Source organism: Oryzias latipes, chromosome 9, assembly GCF_002234675.1.
Source record: "Oryzias latipes chromosome 9, ASM223467v1".
Taxonomy (NCBI): Eukaryota; Metazoa; Chordata; class Actinopteri; order Beloniformes; family Adrianichthyidae; genus Oryzias; species Oryzias latipes.
Window position 1 is genome coordinate 25,968,456 of NC_019867.2, and position 26,294 is coordinate 25,994,749.

Here is a 26,294-nt window from a genome sequence, read left to right on the forward strand (position 1 = left end):
AAAAAAAAGTTAAAATAAAAAAAAATCAAGAAACTAAGAAAAGTTTATTCATAGTTAAGAGAATTGTATCTTTTCTGACTTTTTGTTTTACTGTAAAGGTGTAGCAGAATGGAATGGTACAAAATATTTACAAAAGATGACAGCATTTTTGCTTGAACCACAAAAAGCTGCCAAATTTGGCAAGAAATCAAAGAGTGCAACAAGCTAATATGTTTTACATGAATCCCAAGACTAAAGAATAATTTCATCTACAACATGAATACAGAAGAGGTGGTGAAAATTTGGTTTTAGGGTGATTTCATGTTGGGGTGTTGGGCGTCAGATATTGTTTTCCACCAAGTTCTTTGGTAACTGCAGAAACATAAAATAATGTCCAAAATTTTCCGCAAGAACACACACTCTAGGATGGGATTTCCAAAAAAATAATAAGAAAAAATAAATCTTACATACAAATCAAATTTCACGTTTGTTGATCCAAAAGCATGTGAACCTCAATCTAAAATAGTGATGCAAAATGCTTAAGTTTCAATCTTTGTAAACTGAATGTTCAACAGGTAGATGCATTTTCTGGAAAAGCCATTACACACCAGTATGACCAAAGTAGCAGCCTGAGCCAGAGTTCTGGTATCCAAAAGAATATTGAATGACGATGTGATTGAAATTCATCTGAACTTAACAGATGATGATTACTCAAACAGATGTCTTTCTTTGGAAATGATTCTTCCAGTCTGTATACACTAAATCCGTGGAGCAGGCGCCACTCTGGCATGTCAGTCACCTTAACAAAATATATAAACCTTTCAGGTTAATGTTTATGAAAAGGTATCAAGTAAATTACCTTCAAAAATATCAATAACTGGGTTTTTATTGAAAACTAATAATTATGCTTAATTAAAAATACTGAATCACATGCAATGACATATTTGGCTTCAGAATTATATTACATTCATAACTGTGAGATTCCAAAAAATGCTAGCAAGACATTTAAATGAGAATCTCACAAGGATACAGCCAAAGCATATTTTTGGGGATTCCATGATACATTAAAGACAAATGCTGTTGAAATACTTACTTGGATGTATTCTCACTCAAGCAACCAACATTCATTTTGAATCTGTTTAAATCTGTTTTCTTAAACTATCATATTTTAAAAACGTCATGAACTATTTGAAGAAAAACAAATATTTCAAATTTGTTGTGTGACCTGTTAACATTGCAGTTGGGATTATATCAAACCAAGTAAAGGTTGAGATATATGTTTTATATTAAAGAGTCACTTGTCCATTGTAATTGTCAAAAAGGGAAAAAAAACACAATCATTTAAGTATAATCTCTAATTATGGTTATGATTTTAGCATTTTTTAGAAAGTTGTATTTTATAAAAATCCTTCAGTTGTCATTTGCCTGTTTGGCCATTGGGTCTATTTTGTTCAGTAATTCATTTCTTCTTTTCTCAATCTAAATCATTTTAAATATTCATTTAGACATCCTGCCCTTTGACCTCTATAGTTTAAAATCTGTGTAACAAATACTTTGAAATAATATTTGAGCTATGGAGTTTCTTTTCAAACAGACACCATGCATGTATCAAATTATAATGAAAGGCTGCCATATATTGGGGTATATATTGAATTTTTACTTTAATAAACTTATTATAGAAATGTTGGTATTTATTTAATTTAATTTGTGACCCCAAAAGTATTCAAGTATGTACGTTATGATTAGAGGTAATTTACTAGATTAAGTGATTTTATCTATTTGTCTATTTTAATTGGCAGCTTTCAGGCAGCTTTCTGATAAGTAATGTACTTTCCAAACTAAGGAGGAAGAAAAATTGTGTCATCGCTTCACCATGGCCATCAGTGCCCATGTCAATCAGGAATTAGCAGACACTGAGCATCCTTTGTGGCTGCTGGCACTTTCCTAACACCAGCAGAGGAGAATATTGCTTTGATTTGCTTGTGTGTATTAAGGAGGCTAGGTAATTTCAACTGGCTTGCTGCCTTATTCTGAGGTGGGCTAAAAGGCAGCAGGTAGTCACATCAAAGCAAGACTAATCTTTAAGATCATTAAGCTGACCACATTTGTCTGAAACTACTCAATATGACTGTTCATTTTCTTGACGTTGGTCACCAATTTGTCTGTGAATCACGTTTTTCAACACAAATGAAAACCCTGTTGTTCTCACAAAATATTTACACATCGATTTTGATATCAGTCAGAGCCAATTTCTATGTTTTTGCCAAAAGTATAAGTCCTCCTCGAGTCTCCAGTCCTGCTCCCTGCCTGCTATCATCTCCTTTATCAAAGGCTTGATTCCACTCTGTTCTCTGAACACGATTATGGCTGTGTGATTCATGCAGTCCACTTTTATCAGCCAACACTGAAGCATTTCAGCTCCCACAGGATAAAGCAGCGCTGAAAGGGATCTTGTGAACCGCTGAGAAAGGCAGACAACTGATGGCACGGATGAGGAGCGCCAGATGGTACAAGTCTTCACTGATGAACCAAAAATGTGCGATTCTAGCAAGACTCAAAACTATCAGTGTTTACCAGCTGACAGAACATAAGGTACAATATTCCACAGGTTTTTTTCTTCCAGAAAATTCTTTGGTTTTTTTTTACTGTACACCTCACTAATGTGGCTGTAAGTAAGAAATTGTCAGGATGGTCTACTCATATAAAGAGTTTCATACTTTCTGAGCTGTTCAAATACTTTCTTTTTATCCATCTAGGAATTTTCCTCTGCAGAGTTATGTAACAGATTATCATGTGTGTGCAACAATGAGCTCTCATTCTGCTATCCTGCAATTAAAAAGCAAAATAAAGCAACAGAAGTTTCTCAAAATATTTAAGAAATTTGTCAAAAGAGCTACGGATGAATTAATGACCTATTACCCCCTTCATTAACTATTGCAAGCTAATTATTTTTAACAGTATTAATCTGTTAGTAAACTTAGATCAACAAATGTCATCCATAAAAAAGTTGACCTAAGTCACAGATAACTATCTAACAGTCAATTAGTAAACAGTTTATCAAACAATTAACTCCCACTTTTTGTCTTATATTTTTTTTAATTGACATTTACTCAAAAACACTTTATGCATAAACTGCATAAAGTACAGTTTGGTCAAGGGTGCATCATTAGATGAGAGTTGACAATTTTTTTTTTAAAGAAATTAATGACTATACCACATAAAAAAATAAAAATAAAAAATAAAAATAAGGTACGGTCAGGAAAATTAAAACGTTTAATTACTGTGAAATGTGAAGTCTTTTGTGTTTTTGCTAAGTGGGGCCAATCTGCACTTCTGCAAATTGCAGTTCTTTGTAATTTCAGAAAAATCAGCTGAGGTCAGACTATTGAAAAATCTTTTGAAGGTGCTAGTTTAACAAAAAGGACAATTTTCTTTTAAAAGTATTCACTGATGAACAACTTGTCTCATCATAAGTTGAAAGAAAAATTTCTCCTCATTTTATTTTGAATAAGAAACCAGACACTTTTCATGAAACACTAAACACTTCCAGTCAAAGTTATTCTGGTCATCTGAAATTCGACTCATTTAACTAGTCAATCAAATTCAAAAGTGAGAGTGCAGAAGGACAATGAGGAGTCTCTTTGCTGTAATGACAGCACAGAGAAACAATACAAGGGCAGTGAGGGCTCTACAGAAGGATTTTTTTTCAATCTATTTCTTTCTGCCTGTGTTCACGAACCTGCCACCTACAAATAATGGAAAAAGTGTTCCTCACTGCAATGTTTATCAAAAGATATGACTAGCGTAATAGGGGCAATGAAAAAAAGAAACAGAAGCTGCTTTGTGTGAAGGATCTTGATCACACAAACAATTTATTTTATCAATCTAGACTTTTAAAACTGCATGACCTTTTTACACTGAACAACTTTTATACAGAGTCAGTGGCAAATCGTTACCATTCAATTTCCAAAAACAGTTTTTCCAACTTAAGGTGAACTTCAAGATCAAATTGGTAAGTACCACAAAGAAAAGTTTCTGTGTGTTGGTGTGTGGCACTAAACTTTGGAACAAATCAAGGTGTACAAACAGATGAATCTCGACAGGAGTAATGGCTCGATTCAGATGGCCTTCACATCCATCCGAAATCAATTTTTGATGGATCAGGTGGGATGTTTGGGGATCTCAAATGTTCCTTCCCATTTTCCAATTTTCTGCAGGTTACTGAAGTACCTTCACTATGTAATTAGAACCAAATTAAAGCCGTGAACGGCATTGTATGGCTCGCAGGCGCTACGTGCCTGCCCTCGCCACCGTTCTGTCAATGTCATGCTAGTCAGATCTGCATGTGACAAATTGATGTTAAAAAAAATTGAAAACTTTTTTATTTATGGTGGCTTTCGTGTTGATTTCATCTCCATAGCAACCATTTTATGTTTGGGTCACCTGTGGATCCTGAATACATCAATGTAAGCTTCAGAAGAATTGTCAATAGTAATCTTTTGGATTTCCTTAGCAACGGAAGTTATTTGCTAATCACTCCCACATTCCTAATATGTTCCTGTCCAATATTTTATCATTTCGTTTAGCTAGCCAGGGATCCATGCATTACATGTTCACAATATTCCAGTAAAAAAGTGCAGTTCACAGGAGATCACCACATTTGCAAGCTTGCCACATGCATGCTCTTCAAAATCTACAATTTCCAATGTTCTTTCCACAGTAGCTTCCAGTGATGCTCTGGAAGTTAGGAAGCAATAGATGAAAATGCCTAAAAGGAGGAGTTTTTACTTGTAGCTGGTACTAAATGTGTTTTTTCTTTTTTACTTCAAGAGAGTGGCTTTTTCTCATAGTCAAAAGTCAACAAAATCCCACGGGAGGCTGTAGACTTGAGGCGGTGGCACGTGGGGTAAATTTCATGAAGATTGCTCAAACAAATGTTTTCTTTTTCCATATAGTGAAAAAAACATGAAAAATCGCCAAATTTTACACTTTGGCAAAAAATGTAAGTCCTGTGGCCATCATTTGGAATCGTTTTCTGAGGGGAGGGGAGTGTTCCACTATGACCAAAAATGTATTTTCTCCTGGTCATAGATGTGTGTCAATTTTTTGCTCAAAGGTGCAGTAAGGAAGAGAAACTCAATTATGAAACATGGCGATTAAGATGCAGAATTTTTTCCAACCACGTTGACTGTGTCTTTATGTGCTTTTTTTAGTACTACACTGTTTGGGCTTATTCCTTTTCTTTTAGGCATTTAGAGGGCTTTTTGTACCCTTTTGAGTTAGTGACCGCTGCAGGCCTTAATTATTTGTCCCATGAACATTTTTAACAGCTCCTGGCACAGGACAAGTCAGGAAAGAGCTCTATATTTAGGTTAACAAAAAAATACAGAAAATGTGAAAAATTGAGAAAAGAACAAACAAATTTGAATCAGTCTTTACAATCTTATCACTTTTTTGTTTCCTTTTATTTATTTATTTTTTTGCTGGTAGATGTAGTTAGGGAATGTTTTTTCCCCGGAGGCTTTTCCCTTAATAGGTGTGGGGAGAAAACTTTGATTTCACCTTTTCCAGTGAGGTCAAGAACAAAAATATCGCAGCACAAATAGCCATGATTTTTAATTATCTTGAAGGAAAATAGATCATAACTTGATTATAATTATTTTTTATTTTCTTTAGTAACCACAAATTCAATATCCCGGTTGTTAAGGAAAGCAGATAATAAAAATAACAAATTGATGTAACAAAAAGAAAGACGTGTCGTGGCAGAGGGCTCTTCAAAAACATGGGTAATCACTCATGGGTGAAAACAACTGCACAGCGAGCTTCACAGGTAAGCACACTTGTTTACAACACGTCAGCAATGTCATCAGTATGCAAAAAATAGCCAGTTACTAGCAATTGGTAGTATTGGGGATGCAACTCGATACAAAAGCTGGGATCAAAGCAAACGTAAGTACAGATGTAAAGCTCTATTAGGATATACTATGAAAGGTTTGAGTATTTTATGGTCAAATACACTTTAATTTAAGCATCTTTTTAATTATGTGAATACTCAAAATGTAAAATATGTTATTTTACAACTTAGAAAAAATTACAAGTTCTAAATATCTTAAGGTCCACCCCAGCGAAGAAGAGGGTTGTGTCAGCCCTCCAACTGTGGTTTCTGTTATTGTGCAGCTGCACAGAAGTCGAGTCCTCGACATTCTTGGAGTCTCCAAATGGGGGTTCTAAGAATTGCCTTGACTGTCGACTTCACTGCTCTACTGGAAAACTTTACCTTGGCAGTGACAGTGACACCTGGGAGGGTTTCAATAGAAACAACATTTTTCCTCATTGACCTTAGGTAATGCTTTGTTACTGGACCTCTGTGGCAGTCACAATTTGTCTAAACAAAACATGTGTTTGAACACAAGAGTGTCCATCAGTGTACATAAAGACAGAAAACCCAAGGCATGAGGTTAATTATTGACTTTGAAGTACTGTCACTTGACTTACAGACATTTGTTTTGGAGACTTGAATGAAGAGAGAGACAATCCAGCACATAGCTGCAGGGTGTAAGATCCTGGCAGAGAATGCATACCAAGTGGCACAATCACTTGGCTGTGCCACTTGGTGCAACCAACCAAGTTGTCGGTTTACAGCAGGGAGCTGCATTTTTGGTGTGAATGCCGCTCTCTATACTAAGAGAAGAAAGAATGCTGAGTTGAATCCCAAGAAAACCATACCTACTGTGAAGCATGGGGTTGGAAACATCCTGCTTAGGGGCTGCACTTTTGTAAATGTAACACAATTGCTTTGTTTAAAGAGGACGAATGGGGTGGATTATGAGCCATGTACTGTGACATTTTGGGCAAAAGACCTCCTTTCATCAGTTTTGAAGAAAGTGTGGTTGCTTCTTCCAGTATGACGTTGGTCCCATACATGTCACATGGGGATTTAAAGAGTGGCTCTGTATTTCAGTGTTCTGGAGTGATCAGACTCTGGACCTAAATCCAACAGAGGGAGTTGAAAGTTTATAGTGCCCAACGGCAGCCCTAATGCACCGGAGCTCTTAGGAAGATCTGAAAGGAGGAACAGACCAAAATACAGTGTGTGAAAACCTGAGGAAGACTGCATGAAACTTTTGAAACTCTATTGATTACCAGGGTTATCAGAAAGTATTGAGGTTGTAGTCACCAAATAAAAAATAAAAAAAAACACACTTTTATTTCAGACTCAGATGTGGTCCATAGAAAAAGATACAAATACAGTATACATAATAAAAAGTAAAAAGATATAAATTAAAAAAGTATAATCGCTGTATCCAGTGTTTCCTCAGGGCAGAGGTGTAGCGGCATGAGCTTCTTCTGGGATCAGTCAGAGACATGATAATTCAGTTCTTAGATTTGTCCAGGCGTTCCATAAGGCTGTATGTAAGCTTACGCAGTAGTGCTTCACAGGTGGGGATGTGAGCATCCACAAATAGCTGACTGGCTCTGTACCACCTTGGCACCTGTAGCAGAAGCCTAAAAGCATCATTATAGGCCACTAAGAATTTGCGGAATGTCCCACGTCCATAGTTCCACCAAAGAGGGGCCGTATACAGAGGAGTGCAGTAAGCTCTGAACAGCGAACACTTCACTTGAAGAGAACACGTACTGAATTTTCTCATCAGAATGTTTGCCTGAGCATAGAGTTTACAGTACTGTCTCTGAATGTCTCTATCATCCCTCCAATCATCAGTAATGAAATGTCCAAGGTATTTGATAGATGAGGTTTGTTCCAGAGGCGTTCCACAAAGTTTAAAAACAGGAAAGTTTACATTTCTGTCGTCTTTGGTCCTTACAATCATTACTTTGATTTGGAGGGATTGTAGTTTATATCAAAGTCTCTGCCATAGTCAGAACAAACTTTTAAAAGTGTTTGTAAATACTTATTTTGGGCTCCATTATTCAATTGTTGGAGAAAAGAATCATGGCCCAACTGTATAACACATAATAAACCTGTATTTACTGTCGGATGAATGAATAATGAAGAAGCGTGTACTGTCTCTTTAAGAGTAGCGTCAAAACAAAGCGTGGAGTGGCCGACCGCACGGAAGTGGTTTCGTTTCGGGACTTACCCACAATACCTTACTATATTAGAAATGAGAGCTGGTGCACATTTAAAATTTATTCATATTCCTCAAAGGCTTTTGTGTTGAGAGTGTTCTGTATTTTAGTTTCACAATTTTCACATCACCCGAAAAAAGCGAAAGCTACTCCTGCTAGCTTGTCAGTTAGCATCAGCAGAGAGAAAGCAGCCATGCCGCCCTACTCTGAACTGAGGAAAACCAACCACTTCTACTTTTTCATCAAATTCACCCTAAATATCTACTCTATGATCTTCTCGGTAAGTGTGTGGTTCAGTGCGGGATGTTTGCACAAATTGCAAGTATGTTTCAACCACAGTGATGTTCGCTAATCATGTCGAATCAGGCAGTAGCCATGATCTTCCCGAACTTCACTAGGGAAATGATTGTTTTAAAGTAAACGGTCTGTTTTTGTCTTATTCTTTGCTTGCAATAATATATTTTTTCTCTATTATACATATTGCAAATCTCCTCTATTATTCGGCTTATACATATAAGAATAATTATCAACCTTTTTATTTAAATTTACAGATGAAGCAAATATTTCGTTACAACCTGATTGAACTTCCACGCCTATGCTTTTACCTTAAAACCAGATGTTTAAGCGAATTTGCGGTAAGATAGACTGAATACACTTCTAATTACAGTAGGAGAAGTGGGGTCAGCAGATGATACGAAAAAAAAAACATGGTTGTTTAAGTATTTATTTGTTTTTTGAGTGGAAGTGTCACAGTTATTTTATGTGTTCTGGTTGGGAATTCCCTGAACATTAGCTAGCCGGTGAATCTTTAGTGTCAGATTCGACTAACGCTTCTAAATCGTCGCTTTATTTGTATTTTTGTTAATAAAAAAAACAACAGCATTTTTTAAAGTTCCCTCTGCTGATGGTTTAGGAGGGTGCCGTCTGCTCGCGGTGTGGTGATTCATCCATGACGGCTGTAGACACAGAGCGCATACAAAGCGATCCGAACAGGCAGCACGGTGGTGCAGGGCGTTGGAGACGCTCTACCGGCAATGGATGCTCTTAAAGGGATCATGGTGCTGCTTTGCCGATGGAAAAATCCCCACGCACACTTAAGGACCCATATTTCTAGTCATTACAATACATTTGTTAATAAAGTCAATTATAATAATAGTTAAAAAAAAAAAGACAACAGTATGATATAAAGGTAGATTTAGATTTAGTTAACCAAAGCTGAGATCATAATTGTAAAGTTTGGGGATGTCACTCTGTGACTGAATTTGATCTCTAGGTCCAAAAAACAAAGAGCAATTGCTGTCTAGTAGGGCTGCACGAAATGAGGAAAACGCATGATATTAGCGATCAGTATTGTGATGACAATACAACTTGCGATGTTTGAACAAATAGCAAAACAATCAAAAACATAATTTCCATTTCACTGCAGTTTAATTTAAATAAGAGACGACATAACTTAAATTATACTTTAAATGAAACTAGTCTACATGGGAGACGAGCATCTAACATAAAAGGGCTTCATCCAATTGAACAAATGCACCAGCGGATTTATCTGATTCGCTAAATACTTCAAGCTGCCATAAGATTGTTTTAGCACAGTTAAAGTAACTATTTATTGCGATTTTTACGCCGTCTTCTGCGATATGCATATTGCACAGTTTGATATCCCGATAACGATAAATCTGACAATTTTTCAGAAAAACAAACAAACAAAAAAACAATAGAAACTGCAGGGTTAGCATCCCGTATTAGCTCAGACACGAGGGTGACTAATTCTTACACTGAAATAAACTGTCGACGTCTATTAAGTTTTTGTATTTTTCATAACAGATCCCAAATAATAACAGTATATCGGACATAATTGAGATAAAATGAAGATTCGTATTGCTAACATTCCAGGACACCCATCTCTCCCGCTGGACAGTAAAACAGAAAGGGGAGAGGGAAAGCAAGCGCCAAACATAAAAAGGGAAAACCAGCGAAGAAGAACACATTAAGAAGGGGGTTCCAACCCAACACTGAATACAGGGGGAAAGAAACTTGGGGACAACTGATATTTTGTGTAATGAAAATAAATAGATCTTGTGTCTCGTGTTTACACTCTCTCCCTCTAGCTTACAGCCCCTCACACCCCCAACCTAACATTACCGGTGCAACAAAAATGTTGTCGAGTCAGATGCCATCTCAGACGAGGAAAACAAGTATTCTGCAAGTGGGTACATCAGAAGGAAGTGGAGCAGGAAGCTTGTGGTTTGCTGATTGTAGCTTTACCGTCACTGCTACCAGTTTTTTCAGACCGCATTTTTTCATCTACTCCTGATTCAAAAGGATTTGAATATAGACATAGTCAGAAATGCAATTTTGAGCTTAAAGCTCAAGTGAGCATGCATGCTTATTGGTTTTTCACAGAGACTTCTGGGAAAAATTCTAAGGCACTGGATTTTGGAATCGTAGATTTGGACAGCACTACAAAATGGCAAACGCACTATGTGCCCTATGTAGTGAGTAGTGAAGGAATTCGGACATAGCCAGTAGCATTAAAGTCACCAGAAAAGGAAAAATCTTAAAGAACGATCTCTACTTGTATGGATCAAATATTGATTTATTACGCTTGGATCGATTCAGATCGATTTTATCAATCCAGCCCCACACAAGAACATTCTGAAAAACACAACTTTCATCTGAATGGGCCTCAAAAAGGTCAGTCAACCTGTGCTGGTATTAATTCCTTATGTGAGCCCCCATATTTTTTCTGCATTCACGGTAAGAAAACAAACAAACAAAACAAAACAATGTAAAACAAGCTCTGAGAATGAATCAACAATAATAAAAAAAGAAGCTTTGATTCTATCAAACCTCCATTCCTCCCACTGGACCGATTCGTTTCTCCTTGGCCTCTCCACTCACTGCTGTGATTTAGGACATGGTGGCTCAGCAAACAAAGGCTTCTTTTGCCTTGAGCAATCCATGCAGACTTAATTAAAGCTATGGTTGCTGAGGGAATGCTAAGTTTGGTTAGTGCCATGACAGAACTGAAGCTGCCAGCATTCTGTCAAAATTCTTACCTATAATTCAAATCTGTAGGTATTTTTTATGGTTCAATGTTTGTCAAAATAGTGGTTAAACTATTTATAAGAATAACTTTGCTCCAAAAATCACTCCTGCAGCGTGCTTTTTCCTATTCTTTCGGGGTTTCATAAAAAATTTAGGCTTTCCTTCATTCTTGTCTGTATCATCGCTAAAGTGAAGGTTAATGCTGACGCCGTAAATGGGAATCGAGCCAGACGTCTTTGACAATGCTTTAAGGAGACTTCTGGGCAGTAAAAGGGAGTTTAAGTAGTCATGTCTACGAATAAATGCAGATTGCCTTTGTTGAAAATAAAAATTGAATAACAAGCAAATTAAAACTTCCAATCTGATGCACTTTTATTTTGTTAACATAAAGAATCATTTAAAGTCAAATCAAATTATATTTTATATATAAATGTATTATATATGAATTGCAAACAAGTTTGACATTTTCCATCCCAACAAAGATATTAGTGCAGCCTAGATGCAAGAGAAAACATCATTGATTAAAAAATTCAGTTTTAAAATCAATTGACATCATTGGTGTTATCTGGACATCTTCCTCAAAAGCCCTATGAAATGATTGTAGGCACACCTGAGGAGTTCAAATTATTATCATTAACCGTGAATAACCATTCGTACCATATTTGATACACACATTTCTTAAACCCCTTTCTACTTAGAACGATCCAAACTTTCCTTAAAAACCCAGTGTATTCAACTTGTACAATCCCTGTAGTTCATCATCCTTCCACTGGAGGCAGTAGAATTGCCATTCATGCTCATTTCAAAATCACTGCTTTCATGAAATCTCAAAAACACTTGGTGGGAAGAGTTTTGAAAATTTTCAAAACCTTATGGTCAGAATAACTCATCAATTTTTTTTTCTAAATAACTACTTGCTGTATTGAAAGAATGCTAAATTTGTTGAAATTTAATTTTTTTCAATCCCAGTGACACCATGTTAAAAATTTGCGGATCTAATTTGAGACGGTGGGTAAATAAGGTGTTTTTTTCCTGAACACTCATGCCAATATTTTGCATCTTAAACCATCATAATTGTGAACAAGAAACAACGTATCATAATATATCTATATCTAAAAAAAAAAAGGATATTGGAACAATCTTTGTGGATTTCATCAAAGGGTAAAAACATCCTAATTCCAAAAAATATCTGTGAGTTTTTTGATGTAGTGGGTTTTACAGGGTTAAGCTGTTTTATTTTGTAAAGAAGTTATTAAATCCATATAATTAAATGGAAGGACTTCAAACAAAAGAGTTTCCTAAATAAATCCTGGGGTGCTTTCCTGAGTTAAATAGCTAAGAGTTGAACAAGAATCGTCATCTCATGAACGTTTGCTCCGTCTCTTTCCAGTTGATGGGTCTTTGTGTGCTCTGTGTGGGAGTTTATGCAGAAGTGGAAAGGCAGAAGAATCGAACCCTGGAGGGTCTCTTTCTAGCTCCTGCCGTGCTGCTCATCCTGCTGGGTCTGGTGATGTTCACGGTGTCTGTGGTGGGAATGGTCGGATCCCTGAGAGACAACAAAACACTATTGCACATGGTGAGGATGTAGGGTAATGTCATCATTTGCTCTACATGCTAATACGCTACTTCTCAGGATATGTGTAAAGAGTTCTAATTTCTGGTACAGCTTTGTAATCCTTATGGATCATCTGATTATTAATATTCAGATGAACAGTTAGAAGACCTCATCATCTGTAAAAAGTCAGCTGTGGATATTTTAAAGAACGGAGAGCTTAAAAAATGGCAGGAATATAATATTATTCTCAGTATTGGTACTTCCTTTACTACTATATCACCCATCCACATTTGACTGCCTCTCCTCCATTGGTATCTCCCACACCCCCTTGCAGTGGTTTCACTCTCATCACTCAGACTGTTCCCATTTTTTTTTTACATCAAATCCAGTCTCAGCCTTCCACCTTCATGACAGGCATCCCTCAAGGCTCTGTCCTAAGACATGCTGTTTTTAGCACATGTTTTTGTTAGTTTTCCTGCAATTTCATTATTTCCAGAATGTTTTATCAATGACTCTTGACTTTATTGCTCCAGCAAACCTGTCTACACTTTTGCTTCTTTCACAAACTGGATTTAATTCTGGTTTATCTATAACTTCCGTAAAATAGCAGTACAATCTGCACTTACCAAAGTTATTCATTTTTTTTTATCAACATCAACTCCTCCTCTGCTTCCCCAGGTTCTCAAATCAGTAGTCTCATATAGTTCATATGGTTTCTTTCATTCCAGAACCATATTAACATCGTCACCTGCTCAGCTTCATCTGGTGAAATATAAATCTCCTTCATCCTCTTCACTCTGCTTCCATACATGTTCACAGGTTGTTCCTTCTTGCACTCATCCATTCGTCTTCTAATCCCGTTTTGACCTTTTCGGGGTCACAAGGCTGCCGGGGCCTATCCTGGCCATTCATGGGCGAAGGCAGGGGACAATCTGGCCACAAGTCACACATCCATGCACAATCACATTCACACCTAGGGACAATTTAGAGCGACCAGTTGACCTATGAAACATGCTTTTGGACGGGGGGAGGAAGCTGGAGTCCCCGGAGAAAATCCACACATTTACGGGGAGAAACTGCAAACTCCACACAGAAAGGTCCCCCATTTGGTGTTCTGTTTCAGGTCCCCCAGCGGGGACTCGAACCGGGGGCCATTCTTTTTGGCCTTCCTCAAAAACAGGAATGTGTGCTTCCTGTATTATCATCACAGCTCCTGTTTCTGATCACACCACCCACGTTCTGAAATCCCTACTCTGTTTAGGAATTCAGTTCAAATTTTTCCTTTTTTGATTTTAAGTCCACATTACCTGTCTGATCTCATCCATTTATCGTCTTCGTCCCATTCTCTCAAATCCTCGTCTTCCATCCAGCTCCACATGAAGCAGGTTCTAAAGTTTAGTAAATCAACTTCCAAACCCTGAGACGTTCTTCCTCATGACATCCACAACACTCTCCCTTTTTAAATCAAAGGTCAAAACGTGTTAAAATTGTCAACTTCTTTTATTGTTTATCTGTATTCTTGCTATTTTATTTATCTTCTATCTATAAATCTGTTCATTACCAATAGGCCATCTTAAGGGTGCTTTAAAAAAAAAAATTATTGGGGTTTTAAGCCAACATTCCATAAGATGTAGCTAAATTTATAGATATTAGAGAGAAACTCAAAAATAAATCTGAGCGTTTTACTGAAAATATATGTTTTAAGCAAAAAATTATGAGAAACATTTCTGTTTTTTTATACATTTTTTAATTTTTTTTATTGAGTCATAAAGGTTTTATATTACTTACATTATTTAATTTTTATCAAGAAAATGAAAACTAAAAAAAAGTGCACTACAATGCACCAGAGAATAAGAATGAACTAGCCGTTCATTTATCCTATTCATAGTTTTTGGTTTATGCTGCCAAATGTGCAGTTTTTGACTACCTGTTTAATTTAATATGGAATTAAAATTAAGACATATAATGAAGTAACAATAGAAAGGATCAATGTCTTCAATGTACTTCCAAATAATTTATTTTATATTAAATAAAAACTGCAGAATTTTATTGCCAATCTTTTAGAGACACATATTTGGTGTTTGAAGCTGTCATTGTTTGTTAGGGCTCTTGTTTTTATGAATTGGTTCCTCTTCTCTCTCCACAGTTCCTGTGTGTCCTGTGCGTCCTGCTGCTCCTCCAAGCAGTTGGTCTCGTCATGGCTCTCATCTTTGAAAAAAAGGTTTCCCATAATCCATCTCTGCATTCTGTCCAAAAATATCAGCAAAACAATGAGTAACGTCCTGCTTTTTTTTGTCCTGTTTGGTGCAGACATCTGCTTTGTTTCAGAGGAGCTTACGAGAAGGAATAAAACACTATTACGATGATCTGGACTTCAAAAACATTTTGGACTATGTGCAGCAAAAGGTAACAATATTATTTTAGTCAGAAAAAAGGACAAAGGCTGGACAATTTACGTTGAAAACACTGACTTTTTTAATTACTGTTGTTTTTTTAAATAAATAAATGACTGTGAGTTAAAGCATTGGAACTAGTAACTCAGAGTATTATTTTAAAGTTAAATTATTTCAAGGCTTGCATTTGGATCCCTTTTTAGCTTTTTCTTTTTAACCTAAAATCGACTTTATGATCAGCAATTGATAAGAAAACTAAATGTGACTCAGCATTTATGCCGCCTCTTTTCCTGGTGTCAGCCTGCTTAGTCTGTGAAACATGTTTAAACAGAGTAAAGGGTCAAACTTTTGCTTCTTAACACTGAAGCTTCATCTCCTGCTCTGCTAGCATTGATCTTGATGGGCAGATTTAGCTGCAAGTAAACACTGGGAACAATGAATGAGAACAAAATTATTTTTAACCAATACAGACAAACATTTTTGTGCCCTATGCATATTTCACATGTTAGCACTTTTTATTATTTAGAAGAGGTGTGTATTTTGCAATTATTAGCATCCATTTTCCTCACCTTTTCATATGTTTACCTGACAGCAAAAAAATCTTAGATGGAAACGTGATCGCGGTATTATGTAGCACTAATCAATGCAACTAATGTTGTTAAATATGGATTTGTTTGCTGCTAAATTAAACCAAGCCACTGCAGAAACCAAACAGGACCGAGCATCAAAAAAAGAAACCAACAACAAAGAGGCAGAATTCATGTGGAAAGAGAATCTATTTTAGCCTTTTACGGCTAACAGACTTGTTTTTTTTTTGTCTGCAGTGAGGGCAGCAGGCAGGCGTTTCTGTGAGTTTCAGGCGTAACTTCAGTTATCATCAGACCTGCACGTCTGCTGTTGTGCTTCTGAGAAGCTTTCAAAAACTGAAAAAGTTGGGTTTTTGCCTTTGCAAAAGCATTCGCTTCATTCACTGAATGCTCAGCTTCAATGTTTTCTGGAAATTGCAATCGATTAACTGTTATCACAGCTATTTGATATGGTGAAGGCGTGTGCTGCTTTTATTGCCCCACAAAAGAGCATTTAAAAATGACACACCGTCTAAAGTTTCATAAATCTATCTAATACTGTCTTGAGTTGAATCTTTAGCTACATCTATTGTGGATTCTAGTTTTTGACTAATCTATCAGTCCATTTTTAAATTATTTAAAATTATTATAAATATTTTACATGGTATTTGTGTCAAATGTCTTCTACCCACTAAGGTTACTGGCTAAATGGACAAAGAGAGGATTAGATTCCAGGTGGAAAATCAAGACTGTTGGCTGCATAATAACTTTGAAAGTGCTGGATGACATAATTTGGCTTTACATTGTAAAATGGCTCATGCACCAATTTATATAGACCTAGCTAAATTATCTAACACAGTTTCTGAAAAAAGCCCAATCACTTCCCTGATTCACTAAATACGTCTCAGATAGAACTCAGTGCATTATCTGACATGTCAGTTATGGGCTCATCTATTCACCTTTAAGCCGATGACACAATCCTTTATGGATTTGGCCCATCCCCAAAAGCAGTTCTAACAGTCCAGAGACGTAACTTCTTTAAAACTTGTTCTCAACACAAACAAAACCAAAGGAATGTGGTTTGGATCCTTGCATCACATTATATGACTTCCAAACATCTCCAGCTCAATAAGTCAGTATAATATTGAGCAAATATAACCAAGTATCTGCTGGAAGTCATTATAAATAATAAATACAACTCAAGTTAATTTTTTTATTGTTCCCAAAATCCATCAAACTGACTATCTTTCCATTATTTAGCAGTTACAGACTGAAGTACCTTTTATGGGAACTTGGTGGTCAAATGTGTTTAATTAAAATGATGTGCCGAGCCTGCTGATGTTGCATCTAAATGTGTTCATGTATTCTTTTCAGTGTGCATTGTACTTTAATGTTTGTAAACCAGTTTTCAGCTTGTTGAGTAATGAGTAATGATCTCTGACTGCTCTGTCTCTGCTCCCCCGCCAGGTCATTATCATAAAGAACTACTTATAATAACAAATATAAGAATAGAGAACTACTTCTTAATACCTTACCTAATTAAATAACAACCACTGTTATTATTGAAGTTGATAAAATTCTTTATTTCAGGCACTGAACATCTTAACTATAAAAATCCTGTTTAAAAGGAGGCTTCGGCTGGGCGTTGTCTCTTTGTTTCAGTCTGATAAAACCGCATTACATATGTCTTTCTCTTCTTCATGTCCGTACACCGGATCAAAGAATTAAGGAGGGTCTCTTTGTATCATCTAGAATTTAAAGTCATCTTTTATTTGTAATTGTTATATAACAGAAGGACTCAAAGCTTTCCTTTACATTGGCGTTGCAGTGTGTTATCTTCAATAAACTAATGTCATAAAACAAACTCACAATATTTGCATTTATCTTCTCCTAGTGAGTCTGTATGACGTTCATGAGGAGATCTTTCTCCTTTACTTGATAGCTTGAATAAAAAGCCTTTACCTCCAAATATACCATCGACGCCCTCACATTTCTGCTTTCTCTGAACATCCAGCTTGGAGCCTGCTGTGGGGGTTTGCACTGCTTGTGTCTGGCAATCTCAGGGGTGAAGATGTCTTTTATTTTTTGGAAAAGATCTCAACATGTGTGAAACGGTGTAGTTGTCACCACGTGAGCCCATACCTTTGACTGCAGAAGGGTTTGAACTGGATCTACAGCTGTCTGTCTGGGTGTGTGGGGTTTGCTGGCTGGTGGGCACCGTGGGGACAGTTTTGAACTAACTGCCAATTTTTTAAATCTTGTTTGGTCATCAAACACACCTCCTCTTTTGTTTTGTTTTTAAGTTTTCATGCTGTGGAGGAGATGAGTACAAGGATTGGGAAGTCAATCAGTACCATTTCTGCAATGGTTCTGGTCCGCTGGCATGTGGGGTTCCGTATACCTGCTGTGTTCGAGGCAAGGTGAGTTCTGCTGCTGAAAATTCATCCACAGCAACACATCTAGTTGTTTCTCAAGTGTTGCTCTGTCTTGATTGAAGCAGGAAGTAACCAGGATTCCCCAAAATTCAGGATGGATTCCTGTACGTTTTAATTTTAAGTAAACAAAGTAGTAGGTCTTACATTGAGTTTCTATAGAAAATCACGCAAATATAACCAGGTTACTGCGTTAGAGTAGAAATACTTCAGCTCCAGTGTAGAAGCAGGCTGGTTAGAGCAGAACCACATCAATGCTCCATGCCCTCACTTCTGCATTATCCACAGCTACTTTTACACAAACAGATTTTAGTGGACATGGTTTAAATGATTTATTTGAAAACTGATTTCTCTGATTTGCTGATCTTGATGTTAGTTTTATTAGCTAATCGCATGTCTAACTGTTACTTTATTAATCATTTTTGATGGAAGCTGTCTGTATTTACATTTGTTCATCTATTTGGTCCACAAACAGGCAGAAAAGCCTGTCCAACAGTTTGTTGGGAAGCATATCTACATGCTTCCCAACATGCTTTCCTGCCTGTCCAACTGTTGGACAGTCTGTTGTTGGGAAGCATGTCTAGCATTGTTTGCTTTGTTCATTTAATATACTTAAAAGGCATTCCTAAATATTTTGAATCTGTATAATGTTCAGAAAATAAAAACAAAGACTTCTGGTACCCATATTTTTGATGTCAGAGGAGAGTCATTATTTAATTACCTTAACTATTTAACCGTTTATGCAGCTTACATAATTCCATCCGATTCTGTAGTGGAGAAAAGCAGCATTGCGCTGACATGCACCATAATACAGTAGATGGGAAGCCTGTACAATATATTGCAAAATGTATCTTTATCGCAACATCAAGCTGTGCAATATACATAATGCAAAAAACGGCGAAAATAGCAATAAATGGTTTCCTTAAATGTGCTAAAACAATCTTTTGGCTGCTTGAAGTATTTAACGAATCAAATAAATCCATTTATGAATTTGACCAATCAGATGGACTCCCTTACGTTGTTGACCAATCGAATGGAGCCCTTTTATCTTAGATGTTCGTCTCCTGTGTCAACGAGGGTCATTGGGAGTATAATTTTTTTTTCTAACTGTTGGAAGGAAATGAGAATGATGTTTTTGGTTGTTTTGCTATTTGTTCATATACCGCATGTTATCGTTATCGCAATATTGATCACTAATATCGGAAGTTTTCCTCATATCATGCAGCCCTAGTAGAAAGTACACTTTACAGTAATAAAGCGTTTACGCAATCAGTGTAAACCAGCTGGTTATGACTCGGTGAGAAGCAGCTTTGCTTTGGTACGCAACACTTTATTCGTGTCAAATGTTGCATTTGGTTGCATATTGCAGCCCTGAGCTGCTTTTCATTGCATTGATTGCGTTTCATAGGTTGAAGAGTTATGGTAGAGTTATGGTAGTTCAAAAAGCTCAGATGTTAAAAGGTTCAACTCATTTACAAGAACACTGTTTACTTGTTACACAAAAAATACAAAACAATGCCCTCATTTTCACCTCATTAGGTTGAAGCGCAATACTACAACCAGGCTCCTGACTATGGGAGCTGCAATGCTTCAAAATTCCATCAAGCAATATGGCTTCTTAGTTTACTGAAGTTGTAACAAAGCATTAAAGAGTTTTAAATGTCGCTTTTTGTATAAAAAAAATGGAGTTTGCTGAAATGTTAGCAGGAATCCAAAAGGCTTGATACATCTTTTTCAGCTGTTGGCCACTTTTCTTGCATCAGCATTATGTTTTTTCACTAAAAAGGTAAATCAGTGGTTTGCTTGACGTCCCCTTTTAGAGTTCTCTGAACTGACCCTCTGGCTGCAGGTCAGACACCAACAACTCACAAGTCTTTCTCATTTATCCGAATATCCCTTTTGGATGCACTTTGGAAAAGGTTTCAGCTTGAAAAGAATAAGTCTAGTTTCTTTTTAGAACTTAAAAAGACCCAAGTGTCCTTTCTTTTCCTGATAAGTTCATCGGGTCTTTTTTGTTGTGTGACAGCTCCTTTTCTTTTGGACATGAAAGAAAGATAAATCAGAGGAAAATTCCTAAATTTGAAAGCCCTGCAGCGTATTTTTGAAATAATTATTAGCACTTTATTTCATTAAATTTGGCTGCTTTTAGGCCTTTTTACTTTTTACATTAGCAATGGCTTTCTTTTTACTCTATATGTGAAGTTCTAGTATGATGTTGGTCCATCCTTTGCAGCCACAACAGCCTAAAGTCCTCTGTGAAGACATCCTCAGTGTTTGGGAGAGTGTTGTTTTTGTCCTGCTGCATGACTGACAGCACACATTGCTGCCCTTTTCTGCTTATGAACTATAGTTAATGAATGTTTCGTATTGTTCTATCAGCAAATGTTATTTGTGCTTATTAAGTAATATATTGTCTGAAGACAAATTCTAATGACTCAGATAAATTTCACCTGTTAAGATTCAAATAAGAGACAGAGATTTATCTAACTCTCTATCTATGTTGCTATGGTTACACCATCAGAATAATTTAGTGCCACATAATGCTGATGGAGCATTGCACTGGTTTGTTGCATACAATTTAAAGGGTAAAACCAAAAGCTGTTTGTTTTAAAGTCATGCTGTAAGGTGAAGCTTTGCTGGACTTTCACTTCACAAATGAGCAGCTCACAGGTTCAAAACACACCAACCTTTTCCAACTTTGGTCATTTAGTTCTGGAATAGTACTCAGGATTTCCTGCATTTTGAAAGAAGACGTTTTTGGGGCTCAGGCATCAGAAAGTTGCTCTTGACTGCTAATGCTGTAGTCACAACTGCCCTTTTCTGCACACAAAGTTGTCTGTATGGACTCCCAGGTGTCCTGCAGGAAGAGTTAAGATGGTAGAACACCCGATGAGCCCGGACAGCAAAAACGTTCAGGGTTTTTTCTACGGGCATGCTGCAGGCAACAGGTTGGAGTAAACACTTAAACAACATGTAAGGGTGAAGTAGGAGAGACTCAGGCAGGTCGTATGGATTTTTCCTTTTGTTAAACCCCTCCCTGAACCCTGCACACTTGTAACCAGTGGTTGGTTGAGTCCCTGTTGCCATTCTCCTCCGGCCTCTGACATCAACAAGGCATTTCCGCCCACAGAACTGCTGGACCGTTCTCTGGAAATCCTAGAGAATGGTCCCATGGCTGTGTTTAAGAAACAAACTCTGTTGAATAACTTTTACCATATGAACATTCGTGAATAAAAGGAAGCTTCTTCTCAGAGTTTTTATTTTATTTCCTCCAGTCCCGCTTTACTCAGATTCAGACCTGCTGGGTCAGTTCCATCTTGAGCTTTCGTAAACCTGCAAAGGGGGCTTCTTATCTCCACAGCAGCCATAAACAACTTTAAGAAAGAAGAATATTTTATGATAAACTGTAGATATGCTGCCATTTAAAGGAAAATAGACTTTGGGTTATTTTAAATGAATTTTGGCCTCTTGTGGTTCTTACTGTTTACCTGTGTTGGAGAAGTTGCAGCCAGAATCTTTTTGTGTACTGCACACACACACATAGACTCCTATATAAATATATAAGTCTGAACATTTTCTACATGTGTGCTCTTATCATTTTGCTCTCATGGTGGCTGCAATCATTTCACCAAGTTTACGCTCGAGCTGGCCGGCGACAGGTCCAGCCCCTCCGGACCAGCACTGCTGTCATCACCCTGTGCTTCTGTTTCTGCTCCCTGTCAAAATGCTCTTTCCGACCGTCTACATGTGTGCTTCCCTTGCAGGTGGGAGAGGTCATTAACACTCTTTGTGGCTACAACACTTTGAGCCAACAGGTGAGAGCAGCAATGCATTTGCTTCTGTCTTTACCGCGATGCTCCCTTTGAGCCGCTGCCGTCCGACCGCCTCATTACACATCAGCAACAGTCCACTCCTATTTTTTGACACTCAGGATTTGTCAACATTTGAATCTAATTGTATATTTTACTCATTTGGAAAATTTTAAGTTAAAATGAAGTTAAAAAAATCTTGATAGTCCAGCAAAATCCACTTAAATCAAAAAGGTTAGGTATTCATTAGCCCTCGTTTCAAGAAAAATAAATCTTAGCAAGAAAGTTTTTCAGTGGCAAAACAATTTAAGTTTGAGAAAACGTGTCTCAATTATTTCTGTTATAATAAGAATTCCTTGTTTTTCTATCACCACATAGGCAGCTTAGTTTCCAATTTTTGAGAATGTTTGACTTATTTTTCTAGGGGGATGTTGTTGCAATCTATAAGTGAAAGGGCAAAAACATTTGGTTTGTTCTGTTCTGCCCTGACATTTTTTAAAGAAACAACAATTTCCAAAGAGCCTAAAAGGTTTCTAAGTACCATCAAATATACTTTTAAAGTGACTGATGCAGAGTAGCTAAAGTATTTATCAGTTAATTTTCTGGATTTAAGTTGGACTTTTTCCCCTCTTTTTCTTCCGTGTGACAGCGTGAAACCCTGCAGGAGGTGATCCACGTGCGAGGCTGCATCCATGCCGTCAACCTCTGGATGAGTGACAACATTGGAATAACCGTTGCACTTTGCTGTGCCATTGGGCTGCCACAGGTAATGGAAAACTGGAGGCACTGCCTGTCTGAAGGTTAACTGTTAGGGACCACCTGTTTTGAAAGAAAACGTCTATTTTTCCCTTCAGCTGCAGCTGTTTATCCGAGCAGCAGCCTGTCTGCTGTCACTGCTTCTTCTTTGGACAGATGTTTTTTTATTTATTTTTTGCCTTCTCAACAGATCCCTTCAGTTACTCTGGTTTTGACAATTTACTTTTTCCTTCCTGGATTTGTTTTATGTCTTTAGCGTTTTCAGATCTGCCGTTGCTGGAAAATATTTGAGTAAATGTGCATGGCAGTGGCTTAAAAAAAGAAATCAACAGAAAAATTGGTGTGTTTTTTTGCAATGAAAGCCTTCATTTCTTCAGCACTGCTGCTTTTTTTTGTAAACCCAGACTAAATCTTCGTTGACACTTTTCAGATAACAGTGTTGTGCCCATTTTTCTTCAGATTCATTTAAAATTCAATTAACAATGGTCTGTTTCTTCCATTTATCTTCTCAGCACACACATCTTGTAATTTTTTATTTACAGTTTTTATAGTTTTTTTTCCTTCTTTTAAACATTTCAGTTTGATTGTATTTGCTGACTTGGTTAGATTTGATCAAGTCATTTCAGGAGTTCAAGCAGCTTTTCCCAGACTTCTGTTAAAATCTCAAATATTCCTAAAAGCCTCGTGGTCAGATGGGGGGAGCATTAAGACATAAATTAAATAGTATCAAATGTAATAGACTTCTAAAAATACTGGCCGACTAGAATCTTTCACCTTTATTTTTTCACAGCTCTCTTCTCTCTTGGCATCCTGCTGTCAGCCTTTCATGTTTAGTTCATTCAAACTACAGCTGATAAATACTAAGTCCTTGCACTGTGAGAAGAGGGTTACATTTAAAGGATATTTTTAAAATGGCAGTGGTTGCATTTTTCTTTCTTTGACCAGCTGCTGGTGCTTCTTTTCGAAAATGACAACTTTGAGTAAAATATTGTTATTTTAAAAACCAAATGTCTCATCTAAATGAAACATGGAAGTGTTGAGGTTGAATCCCTTCTTGATCAGAGTTAGTTGTCTCTTTTTTTATTTTAATTTGAATACTTTAAGTTTTTCTTTAAGATGCACCTACAGGTATACGAAAATAATGCAGCTTTTTTATTGTTTCAAAAAGCTGCATCACTATTTAACCGACCGTATTTTCAGCAGTATAAGTTGCACCAGAGTATAAGTCACAAAAGCCAAAAAATGCATTAATAAAAAGATGAATGGAGGGATAGACAGATGGAAAGAATGCTATGTAATACTTCTAAAACAAATCCGCCAAACCCAGCGTAACGCTGCGTTCACACCAAACGCAATTCACGCGTCAAATATATGTCTGCTGCCCCTTTTAACATGTGTCAAATTCAATGCTTAACGCTGTTCCTAAAATGCATTCATAAACTAAATGCTCCTGTCTCGTGTGGGAGGAGCTACCATGAGCTTTTTAGCCTCAACGCTACATGGAAGACTGTATATTTCTTTAGAATGCATGGAAGACACGGATGTCGTTGAGAGATCAGGTTTATTTATTTGAAAGAGTTCTACAAAAGCATCGGTAATCCCGTCTCCATGTCTGGGTTTATGAGATCATTCAGTCTATATTTCTTTATCTTCTGCGTCTGAATGACGGCGCTTACAGCGGTACTTTCGTGTCTCTGTGACCCAGTTTGATGACTTGCTGTCCTGTGTTAGCCCAAGGATGTAAAAAATTAAAAAAAACAAGAAAAACAATGTGGCTGCACGGTGGCGCAGTGGTTAGCGCTCTTGCCTCACAGTTCTAGTCCCGGCTGGGGGACCTGAAACACAACATCAATGGGGGACCTTTCTGTGTGGGGTTTGCCTGTTCTCCCCGTGCATGCGTGGCCAGGATAGGCTCCAGCAGCCCTGTGACCCTGAAAGGGAACAAACGGAAGCAGATGAATGCAATTAATGAAAAACAATGTCTCAATGCAAATAAGAAAAACATCATAAAGTTCAGGAGGAAAACGATCAGATTCTGTTTGTTTTGGACGGCGCTTCTTCTTCTGCTTTGGTGTCAGTAGCAAATACGGATACACACACCTACAGTGCCCTCTAAAGGATTTTAGTGGTAAACATCCGCTAAAGAGAAGCTGGTTGTTAGTTGGAAAATAACAAATCAACTAAGCCAAGTTTAAAAAAGAAAAATCGCATATAAGTTGCTACTGAGTTTAATTTACACCCCTGGCCAAAATATAAAAAAAACTGTAACTTATACTCTAAAAAAGTACAGTAATTAGTGTATTTTTGCACTTTCATCATCAATTGTGTTTTGGCTGCAGTGATTTTGTTGAATCATGTGTGTCTCTGTACAGCTGCTGGGCATCATCTTGAGCTGCGTCTTCTGGAACCTGCTGGTGGACATGAGCAAGTCTGCCGACATGGTGGACTTCAAGATAAAGAAGGCTGAGTTCAGCTACAGCGAGCTGGACCTGGCCGGTGCCGGCTGGTGCTTGTGCCTGCCAAGAGATGGCGGCTACTTGCCCGTCCCCGCCTCCGAGCCCGATCTTGACCCCATTGACGTTCACCTGCAGAAGCTGAAGAAGCAGCAGCCCCGCTCTTACTCTCAGCTGCAAAAACTGCAGCAGTCCAGGTCGGCCAGCGGGCTGGACGAGGTCGACGTGGGACGCAAGCAGAAAAGGGAACACTGAGCGGTTCTTTTACACCTTGTCCCACCTTTTTAGTTTTGGCCTTTTTTTTGTCATTGTAATTTGTTGTGTGTCACTGCAGCGTGGTTGACCAACATTTATTAGATGAAGATGGATTTTATCAGACGATTAGTTCAGAACTCCTTTGGCACTTTGAATTTGTTTACAGCTAAACCAGAAGGAAGGCATCACTGGCATTTCTTCATTGAAGAGTCATTTTGTCCTCTTTGTGACTTATTTATTTTCGAAGCCTTGATTGAGCCGTGTCTCTTGTGCTAAACCTTACCTCAGGCTGTTTTTGAAAATGGCTCAGAAATCAGAGAACGGTACATTTTCTTGTAAAAATTAATGGTAAAGATGTTTTTCATTGTTTAGGAGCTAGACTTAGCCAAGTGTGTCTTGCGTGTAACATCTGATGAAGATGTTTACAGTTGCTGTCATTTTAATTGATTTTTAATTTTTTTGCAATCTCTGTACTTTGTAAGACTGATTATTGTGAATAACTTGGGATGCATGTTTTGTACTTATGAAGTTGTTTTAAACAAAAAAAAATCTTACTGGCTGTCTTCCAGAAGCTTTTTCATTTCAGTTACGTACTTTCCCTATTGAGGAATAACTAAAAACAAACGAAAGTGTAATCCTGGTGAAAGACAGCTGACGGTTGACGGATGATTATCTTTGCTTTAAATTATTCCTGGTCCCGGCTTTGTGTCAGCACAGCTGATGTCAATAAATCTGAATTTCTTTACTTCTTTTATTTATGGGCTGTTTTGTTGTTTTTTGCAAATTGGAGACTTCTTGGTCGATCTCTAAGAAGATTATATAATTTTTCTGTATCCTGGTGCTACAATTATGACAAATACCCCGCTTTCACTGTAGTATCTTTTAGATTTTAACGGAAATGGCAAAGCATCAACAAGTCTAATTTGTTTGCATGAAGGAACCACTTTTTAGATG

At 37.3% G+C, this 26,294-nt stretch overlaps 1 protein-coding gene across 1 annotated transcript; it reads left to right on the forward strand.

Moving 5' to 3' along the window:
- The first annotated feature begins 8,018 nt into the window (after positions 1 to 8,018).
- Positions 8,019 to 26,094, forward strand: LOC101171254 (tetraspanin-15). Its single transcript, XM_004072885.4, has 8 exons — positions 8,019 to 8,350; positions 12,512 to 12,697; positions 14,823 to 14,897; positions 14,987 to 15,082; positions 17,939 to 18,055; positions 21,832 to 21,882; positions 22,526 to 22,642; positions 25,005 to 26,094. Exons 1-8 carry the CDS (start codon positions 8,264 to 8,266, stop codon positions 25,338 to 25,340), a joined length of 1,065 nt encoding a protein of 354 aa, XP_004072933.1. The 5' UTR covers positions 8,019 to 8,263; the 3' UTR covers positions 25,341 to 26,094.
- Positions 26,095 to 26,294: the final 200 nt, after the last annotated feature.